This window comes from Equus caballus, chromosome 24 (assembly GCF_041296265.1).
Source record: "Equus caballus isolate H_3958 breed thoroughbred chromosome 24, TB-T2T, whole genome shotgun sequence".
NCBI lineage: Eukaryota > Metazoa > Chordata > Mammalia > Perissodactyla > Equidae > Equus > Equus caballus.
The window spans coordinates 47,109,842-47,135,711 of record NC_091707.1 but is presented as its reverse complement, the minus strand read 5'-3'; the positions used below and the strand labels follow the sequence as shown (position 1 = coordinate 47,135,711).

At 37.6% G+C, this 25,870-nt stretch overlaps 1 protein-coding gene across 3 annotated transcripts in view; it reads left to right on the top strand.

The window, feature by feature from the left end:
• The window catches only part of RPS6KA5 (ribosomal protein S6 kinase A5), a 164,920-nt gene that overhangs the window by 52,873 nt on the left and 86,177 nt on the right, over positions 1-25,870 (top strand). For all 3 annotated transcript variants that reach the window (XM_023628276.2, XM_070249771.1, XM_070249772.1), the window contains exons 2-3: positions 4,363-4,434; positions 21,619-21,837. In XM_023628276.2, coding sequence (XP_023484044.1) covers positions 4,363-4,434; positions 21,619-21,837 — 291 coding nt within the window. The remainder of the gene's footprint in view (positions 1-4,362; positions 4,435-21,618; positions 21,838-25,870) is intronic.

Here is a 25,870-nt window from a genome sequence, read left to right as displayed (position 1 = left end):
GGGCAGAGGGTATATGAGAAATCTCTGTACCTTCCATTCAGTTTTGCTGTGAACCTAAAACTACTCTAAAAAATAAAGCCTACAAACAAGCACAATTAGATACCACTTCATACTCATTAGAATGGCTAAAATTAAAGGTCTGAGATTATCATGTCTTCAAGAGAATGTGGAGCATCTGGACCTCACATATATATTGTTGGAGGGAATGCAAAATAGCACAGCCAATTTAATACAGTAGTATGATAGTATCTTACAAAGGTAGACATGGACCTATGGCATATAAAGCCATCTCATTGCTAGGTATTTACCCGAGAGAAATGAAAAATGAAAACCTAAGTCCACAAAAATACTTCATCATAGCCCAGAACTGCACACACCATCCCGCATAGTCCATCAACTGGTGAATGGAAAAGCGAATTGTGGTATATCTCTGCTATGGAATACTACTCTAATAAAGAGGAATGAAGTAGTAACACACGCAGAAACCTGGGTAAACTCAAAAAACATTAGGCTAAGTAAATGAAACGAATGCAAAGAAACTATACTGTATGATTCCATTTATATGAAATTCTAGAAATTTAAAACTATAATGACTAGAAACTTTTCAGGATGATGGCACTGTTTTATTTCTTGATTGTGGGGAGGTTTTATGACTGTACACAATTACCAAATGCATCAAACTGTTCATTTAAATGGGTGAATTTTATTGTATGTAAATTATGTCTCAATAAAACTTAAAATGTATTAAATACATTTTTGGTGTTCAAATGTCTTCAGTTAATTTTCCCTTTGAGCAAAAAGTTGACCCATGAACTGTTTGCTTCTATTTCTCAGCACTTCAAAAGCAAAATAATAAGAAAATAAAATAAAAATCAGGGTTAAATGGTGAATGATATTACTTTTGTTTCAACACCAGTGAAATTGTAATTAATTTTCTTAAATAAAAAAGTTATTTTTCATATTTTCAGAGTAGAAAGAGATGAACCAAAGGAATGTTTTCTGAGAACTGCAGATTCTAGCTTTGTGGACTGTTGTCAGGATAAAGATCTCTGTATCCTGCCCCATTGCAGTTATGATTGTTTGGTCCCCAAGTGAAATTAAGACAGAGAGGACAAAATAAAGGAGTACATTATGACAAGGTTGATCTTTCGTCCTTTACCCCAAACTGAATCTTTGCCCTGGGCGAGCTGCACTTGACCACATGGACCTACTTAAGACTTATAGGTCCCTTTGCCCTAAGCAGATACCCACTAAGCTTATTCATTGGAATCTCACTATCTTAAGCAAGAAAAGGCCAGGAAAGATAAACTCTAGGAGAAACCTGAGGTGTAAAAAGAGTGTGTTTTCGTAAGCCCAAAGCTAAGTTCTTTTCAAGCCCGGCATTCTTGGGTTTTCTTAGGACCTGGGGCTTGTATGAGGGAGGGAAGAACCTCTCCCAAGCTCTGCCTTACCTCACCAGTTGCCTGGGAACAATCTCGATAGAAAAGCAATACAAAAAGTAAATAAACTTTCAGCAGCTAAGCCACAGAGAGGAGAATCCAAAGAGAACATAGCTCGAAGAAACCAGAGGTAACCTCCTCATCACTTGCAAACCTTAACCACCACCCGCCCCCATCAAGTACAGAAGGTATCAGTGCCCTCCATCTTGAACCCTGTCAGTTCTTCTCCCCAACCCTGAGACTAGGAGGTTGCAGAAGGCTTGAGCTCCCCTTGCAGACAAAGTGTTAATTTACATGGAGAAACCAAATAAAGGTAGTAGGTTATGAACAAAAACAGCCCTTCACAGATCATCTGAAAGATCTTTGTGAATGGCCAGGGTTTCCTGGATGGTATACTTTGTAGAACAAAGTGGAATTAATTTGTCACCTCTTTTAATTTCCTATGAAAGTAATTCTATGGTTAGTGAAGAAAGACTGAAGTGGCTGCCTGTCAAAAGATAGTTCCTTATCTTTCTAGTCTACCTGTACTTATAGATATGGGAGAAATATAGTGTATGGACAATGCTTTTGGAGAGTTGGGTCTTTACATATCTCATAGTAAATAAAAGATGATTCCTAATAGAGTCAGGAGAAATAATTTTTAAATATGACTCTTCAATAATGTCTTAAACTTTTAAAAAATTTTGGCACAGTAAAAGAACAGAATTTAACATTCAGTTAGAGGAGAGTCAAATCATTATTTCAAAAGTGGTGGTGTCCTGTGAGCTTGACTTTTATATAATCTGCTTGATTTCTATACTGTAGGATATGCTATTGTGTGTTTACTGAGAGATACTACCTATGTTTTTGGTATTCATTTTATATTTATATTGATGCCAGCGTTGAGGCATGGACCATGTACTCTGATTGGTTCCCACTTTAAAATTATGCATGAATAGTCTGACTCTTAGAAACAGAAAGTAGAAGGGTGGTTCCCAGGGGCTGAGGGCAGGGAAAAAGAGGAGGAGTTGGGATGTAGAGCTTGTTTTGCAAGATGAGAAAGTTCTTGAGATCTGTTGCAAACAATGGATATAGTTAGCACTATTGTACTGTATACTTAAAAATAGTTAAAATAGTAAATTTTATTTTATGTGTGTTGACCATAAATTAAATTTTTTAAAATTATGTATTTAGTTAAACTTTGGAAAGACGCTAAAGTTACTTACCCCTGAAAATTTTAATTCTAGAAGTTCTTAGTTGGGTCTAATTTTCTTAAAATTGTAGTCCAAAAGGATTAACTTATTTACAAACACTTACAATAATGCATAATGGCACACAAGAAAGCACTGTATAGATTTAACTCATTTAATCCTCATCACAACCCTATGAAGTAGGTATTATTTTTTACCATTTTATTATGGACATTTTCAAATATACAGAGAATTTGAAAGAATTGTGCATTGAACACCCTAATACTCACTATCTAGATTCTGCAGTTAACATTTTGTTATATTTGCTTTATTACATCTCTGTCCATACCTATATTCATCCGTCAGTCCATCTTATTTTTTTAATGCATTTTAAAGTAAATTGCAGACATCAATACATTTTGAAGGTGGGTATTTTTATTATTCTCATTTTATACTACAACCATGTGAGACACAGAGAAGTAATTTGTTCAAGGTCACACAACTTATAAGTGGTAGAACTAGGATTTGGACCAAGCATTTCCTGACTGTATCTCTAGAATGCTACTTCACGTAATATTAATCGGTCTTACCATAAAAATAATTTTGTCATCCAATAAATTTGACAAATGTATTATCTTGGCCTTGAAGATCCGCATGTATATTTTGATGATACAGGATCTTTGAGGTTTAGCTGTAAAGAAACCTATTTAACTCTGTTTAAGCCAACTATTTTCATATTTTTTTGACTATAGGACTCTATCCCCGACCTTTCTCCCAAAGATAACACCTATTAACATCTTATATAATAGGACCAGAATTCAACGGAATATACGTCAGAAAACGCTCACTTATAAGATATCCTAGTTTTACTTATTTAGGACAGAGTATGTTTTCGAAGAGTTTGTATTTTTAAACATACTTAAATGTCCTAGAATTTTAGAGCTGGCTGAGATCTTAGTGTTCGTTGAGACCACCGCTTTTGTTTCAGAGATGAAAGAAGTGAGGCACAGGGAGGTCAGGTGATTGATGCAAGCTAAAGCAGGGTAAAGTGCTTAGAGCAGAAATGGGGGTAGAACCCATCCTAGAACCTGGGGACGGCCTGTAGTAGACACTCAGGAAATGGTTTTTGAATAAACAAATACATCCTCTACATCTGTCCAGTTTTCTTTCCACTACATGTCTATCTATGAATTAGAATTTGTGTTTGCTTTCAGATTATATTGGTCAGTAGAGAGTCTGTTGACACTTTATTTTTATGTTACTCTTTGGTACAAATGACAGATAGTTACTGAATTTTAAAAAAATGTTTTATTGTAATGTATAACATACAGAAAATTGTACAAAACATAGTTGCACAGTTTAACAAATAATTATAAAGTGACCTCTGGTTTATCACCTAAGTCAAGAAATAAAACAGGGGCTGGCCCGGTGGCACAGCGGTTAAGTCACACGTTCTGCTTCAGCGGCCCGGGGTTCGCCGGTTCAGATCCTGGGTGCAGACACGGCACTGCTTGGCAAGCCGTGCTGTGGTAGGCATCCCACATATAAAGTAGAGGAAGATGAGCATGGATGTTAGCTCAGGGCCAGTCTTCCTCAGCAAAAAGAAGAGGATTAGCAGTAGTTAGCTCAGGGCTAATCTTCCTCAAAAAAAAAAAAAAAAAAAAAAAAAACATTGCTGGTACCTCAGAAGCCCCTGTGGGCCCCCTCCTGTTGCTGATCTCCTTAATTATTTCTTTTTTCTCTTTCTTTTTTAGCTAATTTAACAGGACATGCAGAGAAGGTGGGGATTGAAAATTTTGAGCTCTTGAAGGTCCTAGGAACTGGAGGTAAGTCTTAAGTCTTTTTTTTTTTTTTAGGTAAAGAAAGTACTTGTTATTCTTATGACAAAGGATTTATATCCCCAATACAGAAATCAGTTTAAATTTAAAAAGCATAAGGAATCCAATAGGAGAACTGTGAAAGAACATAAACAAACCATTCATAGAAGAAATACAAAGGACAAAATCTGAAACAATTGGCAAGGATTTAGAAAAACCAATCTCTTTTACCCTGCTGTTGGAAATGTGAATTAGTTCAGTCATTACACCAGACACAATATTAAAAATGTCACTAACTTTTATAGACAGCTTGTTACTTGCCAAGTACTCTGTGAAGTGCTTTATACTGAGTGACTGAATCCTCACTCAACTTTATTGATATTCAGTGCTCATCATTTTTAATAATGGAAAACTCAAGACCCTTTAGAAACCTAACAATACGGGTTTGGTTAAATGGAACATGGATCTATTATGTTCTGTTATCTGTACAATAGGATTGAAATGATCTGTATTTACTAATATTTTTGAAAGCTCTCATAATGTAATAAGTTTAAAAAAAGGCTACAGAAGAGAATGTACAGTATACCATTTCCATAATATAAAAAATTGTATGAGTAAATGTCTATATGTGTATAGAAAAATCTCTGAGCTGTACACCAAAATGAGAATAGTGGTTGTCCCTGGGTGTTGGGATCTTAGATGATCTTGATTTTCTGCTTTATGCTTTTCTGGGCCTTCTGAATTTTTGCTCCCACTGTTGCTGCTCACGAGTCAGGGCATCACGGGTGTACGACGTGTTCAGTTGCAGAGAGCGCCCGCTCTTAGAGGAGCCCCGTGTTTGGTTTAATGCTCTGCTTTCACTGTTCTGAGATTCTGAGTAATTCATGAGCAAGGCACCCCACACTTTCACCTTGCACTGGGTCCGCCGATTACGTAGCTGGTCTTGTCAGGAGCGCACCTTGCTCTTCACCTCTCCCCCGGGAAGAGGGTGCTCTGCAGTCACCGCTGCTGGGAGAACTTGCTACTTGCATTTTCCTTCCTTCAGGTCGAAGTGAAAAAGAGGCTTTTTAACTCTTTTTTTCCATCCTCAGCAGAACTGTGGGCTCTTTTCCTGGAGAGAGACTCTCAGAGGACAGACCATTTTTCTTTTGCACTAAAGTTTAGCTTCACACTCTCAGGAGCCTGTATACCTTCCTAGGTTCCCAGCCAGGGAATGGACATGACAAGATGGGTTGCAGCTGTCCGTGTAGGGGTATCTGCCTAACCCTTCTAGGAGGAGAAAAGTCCCCTCTCCTGGGCTTCCGAAATCAAGCCCAGCCACTGCCCTAGGGTACTCATTTGTATGCGTATGTATAAGTTCCCAAATGCAATTTGTCTTCAGGTCATTCAGTAATGAGCCTTCCTGCCTAGGGCCTTGCCGCACAAAGTCTTCACAATGTCCCTGAGTTGTTTAGCATATCGCTGGGGGGCCACCCTTTACAGCTGCCAGCCAATAAGCTCTATAGTTTATTCTCATCAACTAAGCATTTTCTCATCAGGAAAAGTTTAGTATAGTTGTCAATTTGGGGATTGTACTGTGCATTCTCACCTTCAGATTGTTTATAAAGATGTATTAAAAAGAAAAAAACTAGCCCCACCGCAACCTATGTCTAAGAAATCATACTTTCAAAATATCAAATACCTTCCTTTGTCCCTACCTTTGTTTGCCATTTCAAAAGCAATATCTACTCTTAAGGGTAAAGGATCACAGTCCTGTGGTGACTCAATTCTCTTAAAAATAGTGTGTGTGACATCCTGTCAAAAGCTTTCTCAGGTCAATTTATATTATAGCCACAATCTATTTAACTGAAAGCTTTTTATTCTAATAGCTTTATTATGATATAATTCATATATTAGTGGTTTTAGTATATTCACAGAGTTGTGCAACTGTTACCACAATCAATTTTAGAACTTTTCCTTAGCTCAAAAAGAAACTATGAACACTTTAGCTGTTACTTCCCAAACTCACCATCGTTTCCAGCCCTAAGTAACCGCTGTCCACTTTCTGTATCTATATATTTGCCTATTCTGGGCATTCCTTATAAATTGAATTATATAATATATGGTGTTTTGTGTGTGGCTTCTTCCACTTAGCATACTGTTTTCTGGCTTCGTCCTTGTCGTAGCATATATCAAGACTTCATTCCTTTTTATGACTTAATAATCCATTGTGTGGACATACCACATTTTGTTTATCCGTTCATCCGTTATTAGACATTTGGGATGTTTCTACCTTTTGGCTGTTATGAATAATGCTGCTGTAAACATTCATGTACAAGTTTTTGTGTGAACACTTGTTTTTATTTCCCTTGGGTATATATTTAGCAGTGAAGTGCTCGTTCAGGTGGTTTAATTCTGTGTTTAACTTCTTGAGGAACCACCACTGTTTTCCAAAGTGACTGCACCATTTGACACTCCTACCAGCAGTGTATGAGGGTTCCGCTATCTCCACAGCCTTGCCAATACTTGTTGTTATGTAACTTCTAACATTTTTATTAGTCATCCTATTGGCTATGAAGTGGCCAAGGTTACTTTTTAAGAATGAAATTCATTAATGCTTTTTGTCTTGCTTAAATGATTAAATCTTTCAGGTTAGCTTACTCATTTTCGATTTTCAGATATTTTACGCAAAGTCATATACATGTAAATATTTTGAATGCAAGGTTTTATAACTTCCCTCTTAAGTTTATTCCAGTTTTAAGTGATCCTTGATGTGAGAATGATCTTTTTTATCTTCCTTTTTCTACAGGTTAGGTATAGCAATTTGTGAGACAGTAAGAAATCTGTGACAGAAAAATATTACGTGCTTAAACTTAAATCGTAACTTAATTGCCTGAGGAGTTTGTAGTGTCTTGGCCTATATTTTTTCCATCAGAATTCACCTCTTCATTCAATAATATAAATCACCAGGAAAATAGGATTTGGATAAACAAATTTTCTTAGCAGGTAACTTTTCAAGGGTAATGCCTTACACATAGTAGTCTCTCAATAAATGTGTACTGCATGAGTGAATGAAGGAGTACACTTATTCCATATAGTAAGAAATTTCTGTAAAGATCTTTGAATATTTGAAAGCAAGTTGCCCAGCAAAAGCAAATAGAAGTCCTCTTTAGAAGAATAAACTTTTACCTAGACCTTAAAGAAGTTCCAAAGAAGGCTTTATAGACATGATCTTACTATCAAAAATCACAAACATCCAAGAAGCAAGGCATCATGCATGAAAGGAGTAGAAACAACAAATAGCAGAATTCGACCTGCAGAGACTGTAGGAATTATTAGATGTGAACTATGATATATATGTTTATATGGTTTTTTAAATTAAAAAGAGATTTGATATTAATATTAAAGAGCAAGACATGCTACAAAATGACCAGACAGATTTGAAAAAGGACTGATCATATTTCTAGAAGTGAAAAAATAATTCAAATTATAAACTCAGTGAATGATTCACTAACAGATGAGATGTAACTAAAGAGAGAATTAGCAGATTGGGAGATGAATTTGGGGAAAATATGCAGAATATAGACTGGAGGAAACAGAGATGGCATAAATAAAAGAGAGATTAAGATATAGAGGAGAGACAGACAGGATATAAATTCGTCTAACCAGAATCCCAGAAGGGGCTAATAGAGTGGGAGAAGGCACTATCGAAAGAGATAGTAGCCAAGAATTTACCAGAATTGATGGAGCAATGAATTCACAGATTTAGGAAACAGAAACAAATCTGAAGCAGACAAATATAAAGAAATTCTTACATAGACACATCATAGAGAAACTGGTGGAGAAATACCCTAAAAGCGGCCAGAGAGAAAAGACTTACTTATAAAGGAACAATTAGATTAACAAATGACTTTTCCACAGCAACCATGAAAACCATAGGAGCATGGAAGAATATCTGTGAAATGCCCAGAGAAAATAACTGTCAATTTAGAATTGTATCCCCAGCAAAATTATTTTCCAGAAGTGAGGGCAAAATAGATGTTTTCAAACGTACAAAAGCTGAGTGTGTTTTCCACCAATAGGTCCTCCCTAAAAGAATTTCTAAAGGATGTAATCCTATAACTACTAAAGAAATTGCTAAGTAAAAATCTTCCTGCTAGGAAAACATCTGGTACAATTTTAAGGATGAGTTCTACCAAACATTCAAGGCATGGCTAAATCTAGTACTCCCCAAACTCTTTTAAAGAATGGAAAACGTGGGATTATTTCCTTCTACTCATTGTATAAGGCTGGTATAACCTTGATTCTAAAAACACATACAGAGAATACGAGGAAGGAAAATTATAGGCTAGTTTAACACATGAAATTTTTAATATCAAATTTGTAAAATTAAACCTTTTATGTAGTTTCTTGCAACACATTTAATACTTTGTCTCATTATCTACCTCAACTTTTTGAGTGGTTGGATCACAGGTCTTTAAGATAATTCTGCAAAGGGGAGGAAAGAGTTTACCAGTAATGTTTGACTTTTGTATTTTCATTTCCTGCTACTTCGTTGTCCTATAATTGGTCTGTTGTTAGCTAGAGATATACTTTTCCTTTTTATCAGCTGACAGTATACTTGCTCTTATGACAAGATGGACTAAGAAATGTCATTGTAGGTATTTCTTTATTTAAAATCACAGTTTTGATGACTAAATGGAGTAGGTGGAAAGTTTTATTATGAATATAATAAAGTCTCAATTTTTATTCAAAAATTTCACCACTAATCTTTCAGTTTCATTACCTTTTTAAGATAATTTTTTTCCAGCACTACTTAGAATAATAGAAAAGCCTCATCAGATGTCTTTATGTGTCATATCAGGTTTTCTTTGGAAGTGAAACTGAAAACTCTTCTGATGAATTAATTTTTATCTGTTTTGAACTAGATAGAAAAAAAGGTATTTGTCCAATATCTTGAAGACTTTATGGAATATTGAAATATGAAAGATTTATTTTTTTATCTCATACTTAAATACATGTAGTATTCATGAAAAAATCTCTCTTTTACTCAGAGTATTGATTTATTTGTCTTTTTAGCTAACTTGTTTTTCTTGGTCTACCAATAATCTGTTGATCAGTTTCCTAAGCTAGAAACTTGGAAAAATTTTTGATTCTTCTCTATTTTGACCTTTTTATTTTTTGTTTCTCACAAAATCCTACAGTTTTTTTTCTCAAATGACCCTTGGGTTTACATTTTCTGTTCCTACTGTCATCAGTCATATTACCTTATGCATGGATTATTGTTAGAGTTTTCTTAACTGGTCTCCTTTGTGCAAGTTCTCTCTTCTATTTTATGCATTTTATACATATTCTGTTATAGATAATATGCAGCCTCATTAAAATTCAACATTATTGTGCCATTCTCCTGTTTCAGAACTTACCTTGCCTTTTATTTTCCAGTTAATTATTCAAGTCCAAATTCTTGCCTTGCTTTCAGGCTTAGCTCTGTTTTCTCCAGTTATGCCAATATTCCACCTACTTTCTAGTCTGGTTAATTTCTTTTGCTCCCCCCCGGTTATGTGAGCTTTCCCATCTTCTGATATCCTGCCTTATTTTGTTCCCCTATCTTTGCACTCCTCCTCTCTTCCGCCTGTCCAAATCCTGCCCAAATTGCTTCATTCTCTGAATTGTGGCACTGAAAGTCCTTTGTGAAGAACATAAGACTGAGTGGTTCTCTGAATTTTCCTTCATATCTGCTATTTTTCTTCTAGATTGTAAGCTCTTAAGATCATCTCTCTATATTTTTCCTACTCCATTTCCCTGCCCCCTCACCATAACCCATAACCGTATAATAATAGTCCAGCAAGTATATAATTTATGCTCTTGTTTCTTGAGATTGATACGCCCAAATCCAGGAAATATCTTTGGTTCATCTTTTAGAATTATTTTGTTTCATAATGGAATTGTGGATTATTTGTGAGAATAATGATTCTGTTTTTCTTTGTCTGCTTGTCTTTCTTCCTTTTGACCATTTTGCTTTCTTTGAGACATCTGTCCAAGTATAGGAGAAGAAGATCTTTAAACATACCCATTGTGTGCATTATGAGTAAATCTGATGCTTAATGAAGTGGAGCATGAAAATCTCAACAGAAAGACTTTTAGTATTCACTCCGAATTTTCTTTGTTCATCATACATGATCCTATACTTTGGAGATCTTTGTCATTACAACAAAAAAGATAAATTTTGCCATGTAGCTGTAAAGGTGTAGCTGAGTTGATTTCCTCTTCCAATTTTGGTGTGTTCACAGTTGTGAAGTACTTGAATATTGAGGATGACTTAGAAGACTCAGGTTTGAATCTTGACTTTATCATTGCCTGCTTGTATTCCTTGGGTAAATCACATGAACTGTTAGAGCTTAAATCCCTATTGGCGTAAGTTAATAACACCTATCTCACAATGTTATAAAATTCACAAGATAATGGACATGAATTGCTAATTGCTAGATAACCATCAATTGGGGTTATTTATTGAACAGGGAACTCCACTGTAAAGCTGTACCCGAAATTAGAAAATCAAAGTTATTTAGGACTTATTCATAAGGATAGATTATCATTTAGCTTTTTTTTCTCCCCAGAGCCCTAGTACATGGTTGTATATCCTCGTTGTAGATCATTCTAGTTCTTCTGTGTGGGATGCCGCCACAGCATAGCTTGACAAGCATTGTACATAGGTCCACACCCAGGATCCGAACTGGCGAACCCTGGGCCGCTGAAGCAGAGCATGCAAAGTGAACCACTTGGCCACAGGGCCAGCCGCAGATTATGTTATTTTATACAGCACTCTGTTAGCCTATCTGGGAGTAATTTCAACTAAAGTTATATTTCTAATAATGAAAATCTAACAGAGTATTTCATAAATGAAATTATAGTAGTTGACATTTTATTAGCATTTCTGAGTTGATTTATATATTACCTTAAAAATAGCATGTCAAATGAAAAGATTGTATTTCTTTCTTATTCTTGTTTTCTTAACTATTCAAACATTTTAGGTTCAGAACTGAAACATAACTATTTTATATTTTAGGTTAACAGTCTTATGCTAAAATATACATAAAATGAGTAATAGAAAATTTAGATTGCCTGTCACATAGTAAATGCTATATAAACTTTAGCTGTTTATAGAGCTGAAAGGGAAGGAAGGCCAGCTTCTGAAAGAGCTACCATAACGCGTTACCAAGGTCTCAGATTAGCTTGATATAGAAGTGAGTGTTGTTTCTTAACAAGTGTTTTATTGTAAAGCCTAAAATATGTCTAGCAATAGGGAAATACAACCATCAAAAGATCTTCCAGCTTTCAGGCTGGTCCCTCCTAATCCATTCTCCACACTACAGCCAGGGTGATCTTTCTGAAGTGCAAATTTGATCATGTCGCGTCTTCATTTAAAAGCTTTCAGTTAGTGTCCACATGATCTTTTTTTGTTTTTTGCTTTTTTTTAAGATTGGCACCTGAGCTAACGTCTGTTGCCACTCTTTTATTTTTTTTCTTCTTCTCCCCAAAGCCCCTCAGTACATAGCTGTATATTCTAGTTGTAGGTCCTTCTGGTTGTGCTGTGTGAGATGCCACCTCAGCATGGCTTGATGAGCGGTGCCACATCCAGGCCCAGGATCCAAACCAGTGAAACCCTGGGCCGCTGAAGCAGAGCGTGGGAACTTAACCGCTCAGCCACCGGGCTGGCCCCTTCAGTTAGTTTCCATTGCTCTTCGGATCCAGTCATTCATATGTGTTTATCAAGAGGCAAGTACTGTTTTGGGTACTAGGTATAGAGTAGTGAGCATTAAAAAAAATGATGTATTGCATGCAAATTGAATAATATGGATCTGGTCTTCATTTAATGTAGAATTATTTCTGGTTTATGAAACCTTGGAATGAGTGCTGGCAGACTATAGAAATTCAAAAGGCTTTGCCTCCAGTAATGTCTGATGAGCAACAACTATAAGTGCATACCTCTGCCAGTGGCCACTGGCCTCCTAGAAAGGCCACATTTCCTTATCAGGTGGAATTTTTTTTTTTTTTGATCATCTAATCAACAGCATATCTTGCAAGTTGCTCTCTGGAAATACTTATTTATCCAGTAGATAGACAATCTTTGGGTTGGCTACCCCAGTCTTAAGTGCCATCCTTGACATGTTGACTCTAATTCTTTACTCATTGGTCCCAGACTCTGTGAAAATCATCCCTGACAGGATAGCCATTTTCTTTAAAAAACATTTTTACTGCAGATTTTTCGGAAACACATTTTGTGTATTAAATAAGACTTGTTTCTGTTTCTCCTAGGTACCTTGCCACTAGAGGGTGCTAGAAATTTTACTGGGCAGCTTAAAGACACAGCTACTTTTTGGTGATACAAGGAAAAACTTTGGTTGAGTCATGTAACAGAGTGTTTTAAAAAGTAGGATGACTTAGTCATCATTTGTCATTTTATTCTCTAGGTATTTGGAGAGTATCCCTATTAAAATAGTGCTTTTAAAAGCATGTACTCATCAAACTGTCAAAATCGTCATTAAAGAAAGTTTATGATTTTGCATCTGTGTGTACTCGCTATACCTTGTGCTTCAGTGTAAGCCTGCAGTGTTTATGGAAATCTTAGAGGTTAAATGTTTGTGATGTGTTATGCCATAATCAAAAGATGATACCATATTAAGATGTTGGTTGACATTGTCTCCCTAGTGTAAACACAGTTCGATTTGTTACTGATGCTGTCTTAGGTCATGTTTGCTAGAAGCAGAGCCTGAGACAAGGATCTGGGCACACATGATTTGTTGCAGAAGTGCTCTCAGGAGAGAGGCGGGGAAGCGGCAAGGGCAGGGGAAGAGCCTAAGCAGCATGTGGTCTAAGCTGGGGTCTAGATTCAGCGCAAACCCACAGGAAGTTCTGGAGCAGGAGTGAGGAGGGAAACCTTTTGTACCCGTGTTAGTCAGGGGCTGGAGGCTGCCTGGGTGGGCGTGGGGTAGGGAATTATGGAATGTAACCTCCCAGGTGAGGTCGTGGCTCCTTTCTCCAGAGAAGGGAGCAGCTGTGGGCTGTTAGCAGCTGACGTATGGTGCATCAGCCTGTATAGGTGTTGTTGGGCAGGGCACCATTTGCATCTACTACAGATGGTCGTGGACACTGGCCATTAAGACATGACTATTTAGGTAAACAACTTGTTTGTTGAGGTATAAACAGAGCATGATTTATGAACGTGCTTCTTAGTTGTCCTTATTTCCTTGTTTTCCTGTATTTTTATTCTAGAGAGATCCTCCGGTGATCACATGCATGGGTAGTCATTTCTAAGTCTAGACCACAGAGCAGGACGTGGTTTCCTTTGCAGCTTTTTCTTCTTTCCTGATGGACCCAAATCTTTGGTTTTGAAGTCATTTGGGATCAGGGGTAAGAAATGGCCTATGATTTACATGGGTTAGCCATATAGAGATAGTCAGGAGTTGGCCACAGCCACATATATACATGCACTTATGAGCTGGTTTAATGCATGTAATGTCTTAGTGTTTTCTCTGAAACTTAAAAAATGCTGAGCTAGGGGCTGACTTACTGGCATCGTGGTTAAGTTCATGCACTCCACTTTGGCGGCCCCAGGTTTGGATCCTGGGCACAGACCTACACACCGCTCATCAAGCCGTGCTGTGACAGCATCCCACGTATGAAAAATAGAGGAAGATTGGCATAGATGTGTAGCTCAGTGACGATCTCCCTCAAGTAACAACAGGAAGATTGGCAACAGTTGTTGGCTCAGGGCCCATCTTCCTCACCAAAAAGACAAAAAAAAGCTGATCTAGAAGATTATTATATAATCAGTCTTTAGTTATTCAAGCTAATGCAGTATGCAAAAATGGAACCCATAGATAGTTAATCTCATAACTATTTTTTATTTTCAAACTTCTTAGATACTGTCTTTTTTTAGAAGCTATCACTATCCATGGGAAAATGTACTAATCTGTGTTCCTGGTTCAACTGTACAGCTGTTTTTGACCATTAAAGTAATTAAGCAAATAAGTCAAATGGCCCTGGTAACTTAAAAACTAAAATTGGATTGAATTTAGGATGGTGGTACTTTCATTATGTCTTCCATTGTGTTTTCATGATTTTACAAACAGTGACTAACTTGAAAAATAGTTATATTAAATGGCTCAAATTCTCCTTTTTTATTTCAAAATTGTGTTGAAATACTTAGTTTTATGGGTTTTTTTTAATGTTTGGAATTTAATGTACAATTAAGATATCTGTTGTGTAAAGGAATTTAGGAATCAAATACTTCTGTGTGATAAATACATAAAATCAAGTGCATTTTATTTTAAATGAGTTTTGAAATTTACCTATTTTCAAAAAGTGATTTAAGGGTGATTGCAAAGATAGAAACAAAAAGAGAACCTAAAAACACGAAAACAGAACAAGACCCAGATTAAAGGAAAATGAAATAGATGTTATAGATCTCGGATGAGACAGTCATTGTAATTGAGTCTTGAATCTAACTCTGAGGTTACTAAGAGTTAGTAATAAAGGGGAAATTATTTGGTCTACATAATGTGTATTTTTTTTAAGGAAAAGCATGTAAATTCATCTAGATCAGTGGCTTTCAAGCTTTTGTGACTATTACCCATAGGACAAAATAGGTACATTTTTATATTGCAACTCAGTATGTGTATTTATGGATGTGTATACACGTACAAACACACACACACATACATTTTTTCCCACAGCACTTATGTAGTGTTTCTCATTTACCAGGCCCTATTCTAGTTGCTTATATTAATTTATTTAATCCCCAAACCACGTGATGTAGGAACTGTTACTATCCCTAATGAGGAAATTGAGACACAGTTATATTAACTATTTTGCTTGCTTGTTTGTTCATTTTTTCATACATTCAACATTATTTGAGTTTCCATGATGTGCCAGCTCCAGATTACTTGCTACTGATACAAAGTGAGTAAAATCAGACATAGTTCATGATTTTGTGAAATTTATAGTCCAGTGGAAGTTAGTCAATGAAGCGCTCACACAAATTCATGTTTCTGATGATTTCTATGACAGAGAATGCACGGTGTTATTGGAGCATAAACTTAGAGGAATTAGAGGAATTTTTCTAGTCTGGAAGGTCAGGAAAGGCTGGAGGTTTGAAGGAGTTACCTAGTGAGATGGTGAGAAGGTGGATAGAGGTAGGTAGAAGCCAGGTAATTTAGAAACATGAGGTTATATTAGGGATGCTCTTTATCGTAAGAGCAAGAGAAAACAAAGAGTTTTGAACCAGAAGAGTTATATTTTTATCAACGCTTAGATGACAGTACAAAAGGCATGTTTACCAGATTGAGGATGAAAGCAAGCTGGGAGGCATAGCTACTATGGTTGATGGCCAGGTCACTCTGTAGCAAGATTTCAATAATCTCGAAAGATGAAAGGGATGAATTCCAGCAGTGATAAATATCATCCTTCAGTTAGTGGAAACTCTCATATGACATGATTGGTATGTGTGGTTAGTAAAAAAAAAGTTGATTAAAGTGAAAAATCATTTAAAAAAGATATATATAAATGTGTACTTTGAACATATTACTTTTCACTTAAAACATGTAAATATGTGTTCACTTGCCAGTCTTTGGATGTAGGCACAAGACTCTTTGAAAATAGCTTCTTAAACAATGGTTTATTTTGCGTAAACTGCAATTGTAATGTATCCATCTAAAATTGTTTCAGATTCTTTAAAGTGGAATGAGAAGCAGACACATTTAAGTAATCTGAGTACAAAATCCTTTTAGATTTTCACAATTTTTTTCCCCTAGCCTTTTATGGTGGTTTCACCCACACCTAATTTTTCAGCAGTTCTTTTTTTTAAGTGTCTTGCTTTTATCTAGTTCTCCCAAAGTATTCAACCTCATTTTTCTCTTTTCTTTCACATTTACATTTCAGTGGTTTATGTAATATTTAGTTAAATTATATAATAAGAATAGCGTGTACAACAGGCATTAACAGGTAAGGCAGTGACTGGTGTGAAGCAGACGGCTGAGCTGTGCAGGGACACAAGTGCACAGGTGAACTAGTTGTAGGCAGGTGAACTAGTTGTAGGCAGGTGAACTAGTTATAGGCAGGTGAACTAGTTGTAGGCAGGTGAACTAGTTGTAGGCGTTCTGTATTCGGCAGTATTTTTTACGAGGAAGGGGAGAGTGGTCTTGAGAGTTGTCTAAGGGAAAGTCACTAAGAGACTTTCTGCCTTATTTTTTTAAAAAGCAGTAGTTCAGATACAGCAGTTTGTGCTACGGATTCGGTATGTGTGGCCTGGCTGGTCAGCAGTGTACAATGTATACAATTTTAAGCAGCGTTAATAAAAGTTTGAGTAACAGAAAGCAGTGGTCTCATGGTGGTTGAGCCATTTGGATCCCAGTGAGAGCAGCGTGTCCTAGGTGAGCACTATAATGAAGGAAATAAGCCAGACGCCTTCTAGAACAATGATTCTTAACCTTTTCCTCTAGAATACTGCATGTAAACATATGCAAATTTTACATTTCTTTAATTATATGGCATTGTAAATTAGTTGCGTTTACAGACAGACTGTAAAAATATTTTTTAACAAACTGATCTTATTAATCATTTTAATCAAAGATTTAAAGGCTGCTTCCTAAAAATTTTTAATGAATTTAGATTTTATAAATAAAATGAAAAGATCAATTTAATTGTACTCAAAATAAATTTCAGTGAGGAGGCTGCTTTTGTTTAGCTTGAAAAAGTAGTTGAAATTGTGCAGGTTTTTGACATAGCAGCATGAACGTCATCTTGTTTTAAAACTGTCAGTTTTAACTTTTCTTTATTATGACAGCAAGTGGTAAAAACCTGATTCATAGTGATAATTGTGGCACATGGAATAAGAGCACCACATTTGGAAAAGCAACTTGAGACAGGAGCTGCTCTAAGGAACTAGATGTTTCCGCATGACACTCATTTAGTTCATTTTACATTATTTCCTTTCATCCACCCATTGAGATCATCGTCAACAAGGTTTGTCAACATTGTGCTATGTCAGGTAGAATAGAATTAGAAATCCACATTTCAGTTTGAACACAAGTAACCTTCGTAAGATATCGGTAGTTTCCTCCAACCTATGGAAGTCTTTCTCCGGCTTTGGGAAAGTTTACGTAGCTGTCTTGATCCAGTTCTCTCTTCTGAAATGGCTGCTTGGCTAAAAGAGCACACAAGTTTTCAGCAGAATCCAAAACGGTGTCTACAGGGCTTAGAACGGAAAGATTTTACGTTATTCATATGGTCACAGATGTCTATCAAGCTAAGTCAGGAGTTAATCCTTCTTGTCATTTATGCTTAGCGTTTACTTTCCCTCAATCTCAAAGTAAGTAGAATTTCTACCTCAAGTTCACTCAAGTGCTGCAAGACCACTCACTGGAAAACCAGGGAACTTCATATCCTCTTTTGCTCGCATTTCTTGACCGAGTATCTTGAAAGGCCCCGGCTCTGGTGAAATTGGCAAGATTCACAGCAGTACACGAGACTTCTGTGAAGATTGCTAATAGAGCATTTGAAGCCCTTGCACTTCGATGCAGGAATTAAAGATAAAGAGGAAGCATGAAACTCAGTCTCAGTTTGGGCTCCCAAACATCCATTTTAGGGGCTCCGTCTGAGCAGGAAGTACTCTTGTTTATCTTTTTTGGCCAAAAGAGTTTTCACCATTGTTAGTCTTTGCAGTTTCCGAAAGATGCTTTCAAAATAGGAACTCTTTAACGGCATCAGCACGTACAAATGAAAGCCAGGAGTTGGCTGTGCTAGAAGGCAGTCAGTCATTCATCTAGTTGCAAACTAAAAGGAAGTGATATTGCCACCAAGTTCAATTTCAATGGCCCCTCTTAAGATATTGGAAAACATGTAGGCTGTTCTGGAGTGGATGGCGCTGTTCCACAGAAGGACTACTTCACTTTCTCTCTCTGCACTAATCTGCAAAGCAGCTTAACCAGGGAAGGTGGCCTTTTGCAGGTCTCTCCAATGGTGAATGTGTTTTCTTCCCCCTTGGCAATGTGATAAGCAGCCTTATGGCTGCTTAAAAACAAGGCAGCTATGTTTTAGTTAGGCAGCCTACTCATAAATAAGATCCTGTTTCTCTGAAATACTCATTGTTTGGAATGTAGCAAGGCACTCAGTTTTGTTGACTTAAGCATCTATGGCACTCACCATATGAGAGAAGTACTGTAGCTTTAGTTAATCATGGCAATTATGAATGTAGAAACAAAAGATTTGTGAGCTTCATCATACTTTTTTCCCCTGACATTTTCTGATAGATGAAAATAATTGAATTGGCAGGGTACGTAGTCCTTAGTAGGATATGTAGTCCCTAGCTCATATTTTTGGAAAACTTCTGGATACTGTCACGTAGCAAGGAGGATGACTGTTTATTATTTGACTAGATAGCATAGAACGTGGCAATAAGGAGGATTTTAAGTTATTTGACCACATGTGTTAGAATCCCGTGGTATCTCACATTTATTTGGAGTGAAATATGACGTGTTTTAAAGTAAAGGGAAAGAAATTAAAGAAACTATGTTTACAAACTCACAGAGCACAGCCATGGAACCTCCTGGTGATGTGAAGTCTCAGAGTCATTTACTTGAAGATTGGTTTAAAGAATAAGGACATTTTGCCTAGATGAGATGGCATGACAGTGTTTTTAAATATTTAAAAAATTGGTCTTGTAGAAGAAGTGTAATATTCTTTTTTGTGAGTCCAGAGGGCATAGAAGGATTAACCTATGAATATTATAAAAAGGCCTGTTTCCACTCAATATAAGGAACATTTTCTAATATTTAGCTCCCCCTCCCCCATCAATAAAATGGCTACTTTATGAAAGTTTCTTCTCTTTAAAGTAGTGGCACTGTGTCCATTCCAATACTGTAACACCAAACCTCTATATTATGACTTCTGTTTAATGTCTGGCTCCTTATTTATTTGCCTATGAGGTCATTCATTTATGGGCGGCAGCTGGAGCATAGCTAAGAGTGTGCCTGTAGGAGCCCAGCTGAATGGGCAAGTGTGACCTTAGGCAAGTGATCCAACTCCTCTAGGCTTCAGGTTCTTCATCTGTAAAATAAAATCCTCCTCCTCTCCTTATAGGGATGTTATTAGAACTGAATGAGTTAGTATATCTCTAAAGTGCCTGACAAGTACTCAGAGGTTAGGTGCTAACACCCTGGGTCTGTCTGCCGTATGGTCTGCACCTATGCTGAGACAAACGTGAGTGCTAGAAGAAGCTGAACAGCCATCTTCCAGTGGTATTGTGGAAAGCTTTTCTTTGTTGGAGAGGATAGGTGGGTAGCATAATTTGTGAGGACCACAGCCCTCTGGAGACAGGAATCTCGGAGAACAGGAATTTAGGGTAGGTGCCACATGTATGTAGGGAAAACGAAAGCCCCGTCCTTGTAGAGGACTTTACTTTCTCCTGAGTTTACATAGTGGCTTACTCTGTGGAAGACACAGTACGCTACGTTAGAATATTTTCTAGCTTCATTTTAATGCTTCTGAATAGATGAGCTTTTTCATTTTTATACTTTAGGTTAACTTGTTAGGTTCTAAAAGTTGTCATTTTCTTTTTTGGCTCACTTCTGTGTTGCTAAAATCTCAATCTAAATTTTTTTTTTTTACAATGAGATAAGACAGAAACGTTTTGTGAACTTTTTCTATATTCCAGAGTGTGTTCAGTATGTTTACGGTGCTGATTTTATTAAAATCCAGAATATCTGATTTTTAGTATTCAAGAAGAGTCACTTTTTTTTAATTCATTTATGGTTAAGAGTGTGGTCCCTGGAGTCACACTGCTTGCGTTTGAACCATTTCTGCCACTTCTTACCCAAGTCTTTTGGCCAGTTCCTTAAGTATTCTGAACCCATTTCGTCATCTGTGAAACAGAATTACTAGAAAGACTAACTTGATTGACTGTTCTGAGGATTAAGTGAATCAGTGTGCAGAGTGTGTCTAGCACAGAGCCTGGCACAGACGAGTCCTGAATAGGTGTTGGTTCTTCTGCTCCTCAGAACTGTTACAGTCATTCGCTGATCTGTTCTGTATCTTGTGTCAGTAGTCATTTACTTCCCAAGTGCTGAACTGAATAACATACAGTGTACAAGAGCCCTTCCCTTAAAACTCTCTCGTTCTAGTGGGTGGAAGAGAACAGAATTCTGTGCCAATACTGTAGAGGTGTGGGCAGTGTATGGAAGCACTGGTCTGGTCAGAACTCAGACTAATGCCAGAATGGTCTGATTAAAGTGATTAACTTTGAAAGTGGGACAGGGCTTAACCATCCCAGGAGGTGTTTGCATTTTTCAAAAGGAAGAGAGCTTATACCTTGCAGGTATGAACTGAGGACCTGCCTCTTCCCTCTCACAGTGTTTTTGCCTGCCCTCCCTCCCGCCTCTTCCCCCCACCTCTTCCTGCCCTCTCCCTGCTGCTCTAAGGAAATAAATGCGGATGCCTGCTCTGCCCCAGAGGCACAGTGCCCATGCGGCCCCAGTTCTCTACACAGGGCAGCGGCACCACACACAAGATTTGCCCACTGAGCCTGTACTTAGGGAAACGTGGTGAGGTTGACTTCCCAAGCCATGAGTTACTGCCCAGGGTTCGTACAGGGGCTTCTGTTGGTATTGCTTGCAATTTAAGGTCTTTTAATGTTTTTTAAACCTGAAAGTCTCTTTTGTTTATATAATGTCAGCTTATGTTGCTTTAGACTTTTTAAAATAAGTAGAGAGGAGTACTTGAGGCTCTTGATTTATATGTGCGTATGAGATTCTTAAGAACTGTTTTCATTTGTTTACATCCATCTAGGTTTACATCAAAACCTAGAGGTTTTATCTGATGTCTAAAATGTCTTAGTTGTTCTAGAATTGGATTGTGGTTAATTGACCATAATAACAGCCAGTTTTCTACAGCTGAAAATACTGAGGAGAGAATAATAGTAAAAGAATGAAAGCATAACTTTGTCAGTGCTGGTTAGATATGTAAATACTGAAGGTAAGACCTAGAAATATATTTAGCATAAAATTGAAGGAATTATCAAACAATTATTTGAAACAGGACTAAGGATACTTTTTCATTCAAAGAGTGTTTTTTTGTGCATTGTAACTTTCAACTTCCAGTAAATTATTATTCTGCCTGTGTTGCATTTCAATTCTTTTTATTTTTTCTTTTCATTTTCAGCTTATGGAAAAGTATTTCTAGTTCGTAAAATAAGTGGTCACGATACTGGAAAACTGTATGCCATGAAAGTCTTGAAAAAGGCAACAATAGTTCAAAAGGCCAAAACCACAGAGCATACACGGACGGAGCGACAAGTCTTGGAGCACATTAGGCAGTCACCGTTTTTGGTGACATTGCACTATGCTTTCCAAACAGAAACCAAACTTCATCTCATTTTAGGTAAGTAACCATTATCATCAGACTTTCTACAAAAACATTTTTCCTTGAGTCTTGAGTTGTAATGCAGTCAAAGGGCAACATACTTCGGACTTAGAAGAAATGAAGTATTTTCACTTTCATTCTTTGCGGTGACATTTTCTTGAACATCATGAATTGCTCTGATTTTGGGACCACTCATCCGGAAGGAAGTTATGTATGTCTATCCCACATTCCTTTATTAATTTTAAGAAATTCTTGAGTCATTAGGACTATCTGCTTCCCTAGGTGGTGTGCTTCCATTCAAATAGGAGGAGCTGAATGGTGAAGTGGGCCACAATTTCTGCTTTTGGAGTTCTCAGGAACATATAGGCTTGGGCTGCCGAGGGGATGTTTATGGAAATCAGTAACTGGGAGAAATATAACCAAAAGAAAAGACTTCCATTCCTAGAGATGCTTTTCTGGTGATAAACAGCCATATTAATGAAGATACGCACTAACCAGTCAACCCTTTGATCACTCCCATTTCTACCCACAGGCACTTTCTGAATCCTTTCCTTTCCCAAATAGAGTTGGACCATTGCATTTGAACTTTGGAAATGTCCCCTGCACATATTGCCAGATTGCTTTGCAGAAAAGTTGCACCATTTTCTGTTCCTACTAAAAGTAAATGGCAATACTTCTAGTATTGCTCTCTGCCATCATTGAATATTTCATCTGTTACAATTTTAGTCCCATTCTTGTGATCATTTGCATTTATGTAGTATGATCTCCTGTTATGGAACTGTTCTGAGGATTAGATGAGGTAGAATTTCACATAGTGCTGTGTAAACATTAGCTGTTTCTTGAGTGCCTAGAGTATGCAGGCACTATGCTAGGTATTATCCACAGTAACTCTAACCCTCACAACAAGGTTGCCAAAGTCCCCTCCAGGGCTCTGTCAAAGATCTGAAGCTGCATTTCCTGAAGTTACATATCTTGCATAAGCTTGAGAATGAAGATTGGAACTCAGATCTGATTCATTTCAATGTCTACCAAACAATGTATTATTTGGCAGCTTTGTTTATTTGGTTATTGGTAGAACAAACAGGTTTTTAAATATATATTTGGCAATCTTATTGAATGCTCTCATTTTGGAAATTATGCTTTTGTTAATGATGCCTAAAATTGCATTCACTTTTTGAGTCATGGAGATACACTTCAGGCTTATTTTGCAATGCCTACCATCAACTATAATCCTAAACCTTTTGTTCATATAGGCCACAATCTCTCCTGCCCCATCAGAGTCCCCACCAATGTTCTCATCTGCCTGTTGTTTCATCAAGTCAATATCTTTTGGCCCTTCATTCTATCTCCTGTGTGTATCTTCTCAGCTGTGTTATTTACTGATTTTTAAATATGTATTCCTTCAGCATTTTTACTCAGCAGTTTGTAGGGGACAGAGCATTTTAATACAATGGTTTCAAACGTTTTTAGCTGCAGAACCCTTCCCTCAAATGAAAACACAGATATTCAAATGGAAAAATATTCAAATAGAAATGAGTCGCTCTGCTTGAATCTGAGCTTAAGGGCACCAAGCCCGACCGTTTCATTTCTATTCCTCACCCCACCAGAACTTCCAAGGAAGCCTGAGGGAGTCCACAAAGACTGGTTGAGAAATGATTGCCTTGTTCAGGCTTCTCCCTTTACAATAAACTGGCTCATAAGAGTGAAATCAGCTGCCTGAGATCGTACAGCTGGTATGAGCCAGAAGCAGTAAGAATCCAAACTCCTGGACTCTGCACCACTTCACCATGGCTTTCTCTCTCTTGTCTCTTTTTTCTCTTCCCTTCCCATAACTGTACTCAATCTGTTTTTTTTGGGGGGGAGGGGACGGGAATATTAGCCCTGAGCTAACTGCTGCCAATCCTCCTCTTTATGCTGAGGAAGACTGGCCCTGAGCTAACATCCATGCCCACCTTCCTCTACTTTATATGTGGGACGCCTACCACAGCATAGCTTGCCAAGCGGTGCCGTATCTGCACCCAGGATCTGAACCGGCGAACCCCGGGCCGCCAAAGCAGAAAGCACTTAACCGCTGCACCACTGGGCCGGCCCCTCAATCTGTTTTTTTATTGTTTATTATAAACAGTGTAGTTTTTGTAAATAATGTTTTTAACTTAAAAGTGGATGAGTGAAAGAAATGTTTTGTATTTGATCAGATAGCAATAGTACTTGAGAATGTTGCTCTTTAGTTGTTGGTTCTCCATTATTTTTGCTCTTTGTCAGTGCCCCATAAATAAATACAAAACAAAACAAGAAAGCCCATTTCTTTTGCCAGCTCAAGGGTAGAATGTAGGCTAGACAACATGTTTGTTCATCATAAGTGAGGCGGCGCATTTAGAAAGCATTCTCTCTGCCTCCTCTCCACATGCATACATTTAACATAATTCCTCTTTGTACATGTTTATAGTTGTTATTTGACTTTAGACTAAAACTTTTCAGCACTCTAGAACAGGGCTTACTATAAACAGTTTTCATGGTTCAGTTATTTGTTTGCCATGCTTAAAATGCACATGGGGTCAGTTTTCCAAATATTGTGCTGTACACTCAGTTCCTGTCTTAGTCTGCTCGGGCTGCCCTAACAAAACACCACAGCCTGGGGGGCTTAAACAACAGAAATTTATTTTCTCACAGTTTCTGGCGGCTGGAAGTCCAAGATCAAGGTGCTGGCAGGATTGGTTTCCTCTAAGTGCCGTCAGGAAAGGATCTGGTCCAGGCCTCTCGCCTTGGCTTGCAGATGGCCACTCTCCTGCTGTCTTTTCCCATGGTCGTGCTCTGTGCATTCTCACCCCTGGTGTTGCCTTTTGTGTTCAAATTTCCTCTTCTTGTAAGGACACCAGTCAGATCACGTTAGGACCCACACTAAGGGCCTCATTTTCATACCTTAATCACCTCTTTGAAGGCTATCTCTCCAAATACAGTCACACTCTGAGGTATTAGAGGTTAGAGTTTCAATATATGAATTTTGAGGGGGCACAGTTCAGCCCTAACTGTCCCTAAAGGTTTATTCATTAACTGACTTTATCCAGTTTTTGTGTATAGTAGAGGTTAATAGCAAGATTTTACATGTTGAGCTTTTCAGGGACCCAGCTGACCTTTTTGTCTGATGAATAAGTAAACACTATAGACCTTACTTAAAAACATGATATGTTCTAAAAACTGTTTTATTACCTCAAAAGCATATGTATGAATATAGAAGATCTAGGAAAGCAAAAATAAGAAAAGAAAAACTTATTTTCACTACCCAGAGTTTACCTAAATCATTATATATCCCTCTGTTATTACTTAATATATATCCTTCTAAATCTTTTTGTCTGTTTGTCTGCATGCCTGTATGTTTTATCAAAGTGTGGTTGTCCTGTACATATAATTTGTAACCAGCTTTTTTTTCAGTTGCTGTCTACCTTTCCTGGTTAATAAATTTTCATTTCATTTAATACCCAGTGTTACAAGTTTTTTATTGCTCCATAGCAAACCACTCTAAAACTTAGTTGTTTAAACAATGATTTGTTTTCTCGTGATTCTGAAGGTTGGCCAGGCAGATCTCTCCTGGTTTAGCCTGGGCTCGCACATGTGGTGTTCAGCTGGAGAGTTGGCTGGGCTTGAAGGGCCAAGATGGTTTCGCTCTCATGTCTGGCAGTTGGTGCTGGCTGTTGGCTGAGCCGCCTCATTTCTCCTCCACGTGGCCTCTCATCCTCCTGTGCAGTAGATCAGCTTCATCATATGGCAGTCTCAGGGCAGCTCATGAAACTGCCAAGGGGGCAAAGGTAGAGGCTGCAGGGCCTCCTGAGGCCAGGCTCTGGAGCTCACACAGCCTCCTCTCCAACACAAGACCACCTCGGATTAAATGAGTAGGGAAATAGACTTCACTTCTTGGAAGGCAGCTATGCTCACCACTATACCACCCATGCACACTAGACTTCACTTCTTGATGACGGGACTGCAAAGAATTTGTGGCCATCTACCACACAAGTCCATATTCACATTTCACTGATTGACGCTTAATATCGTTTAC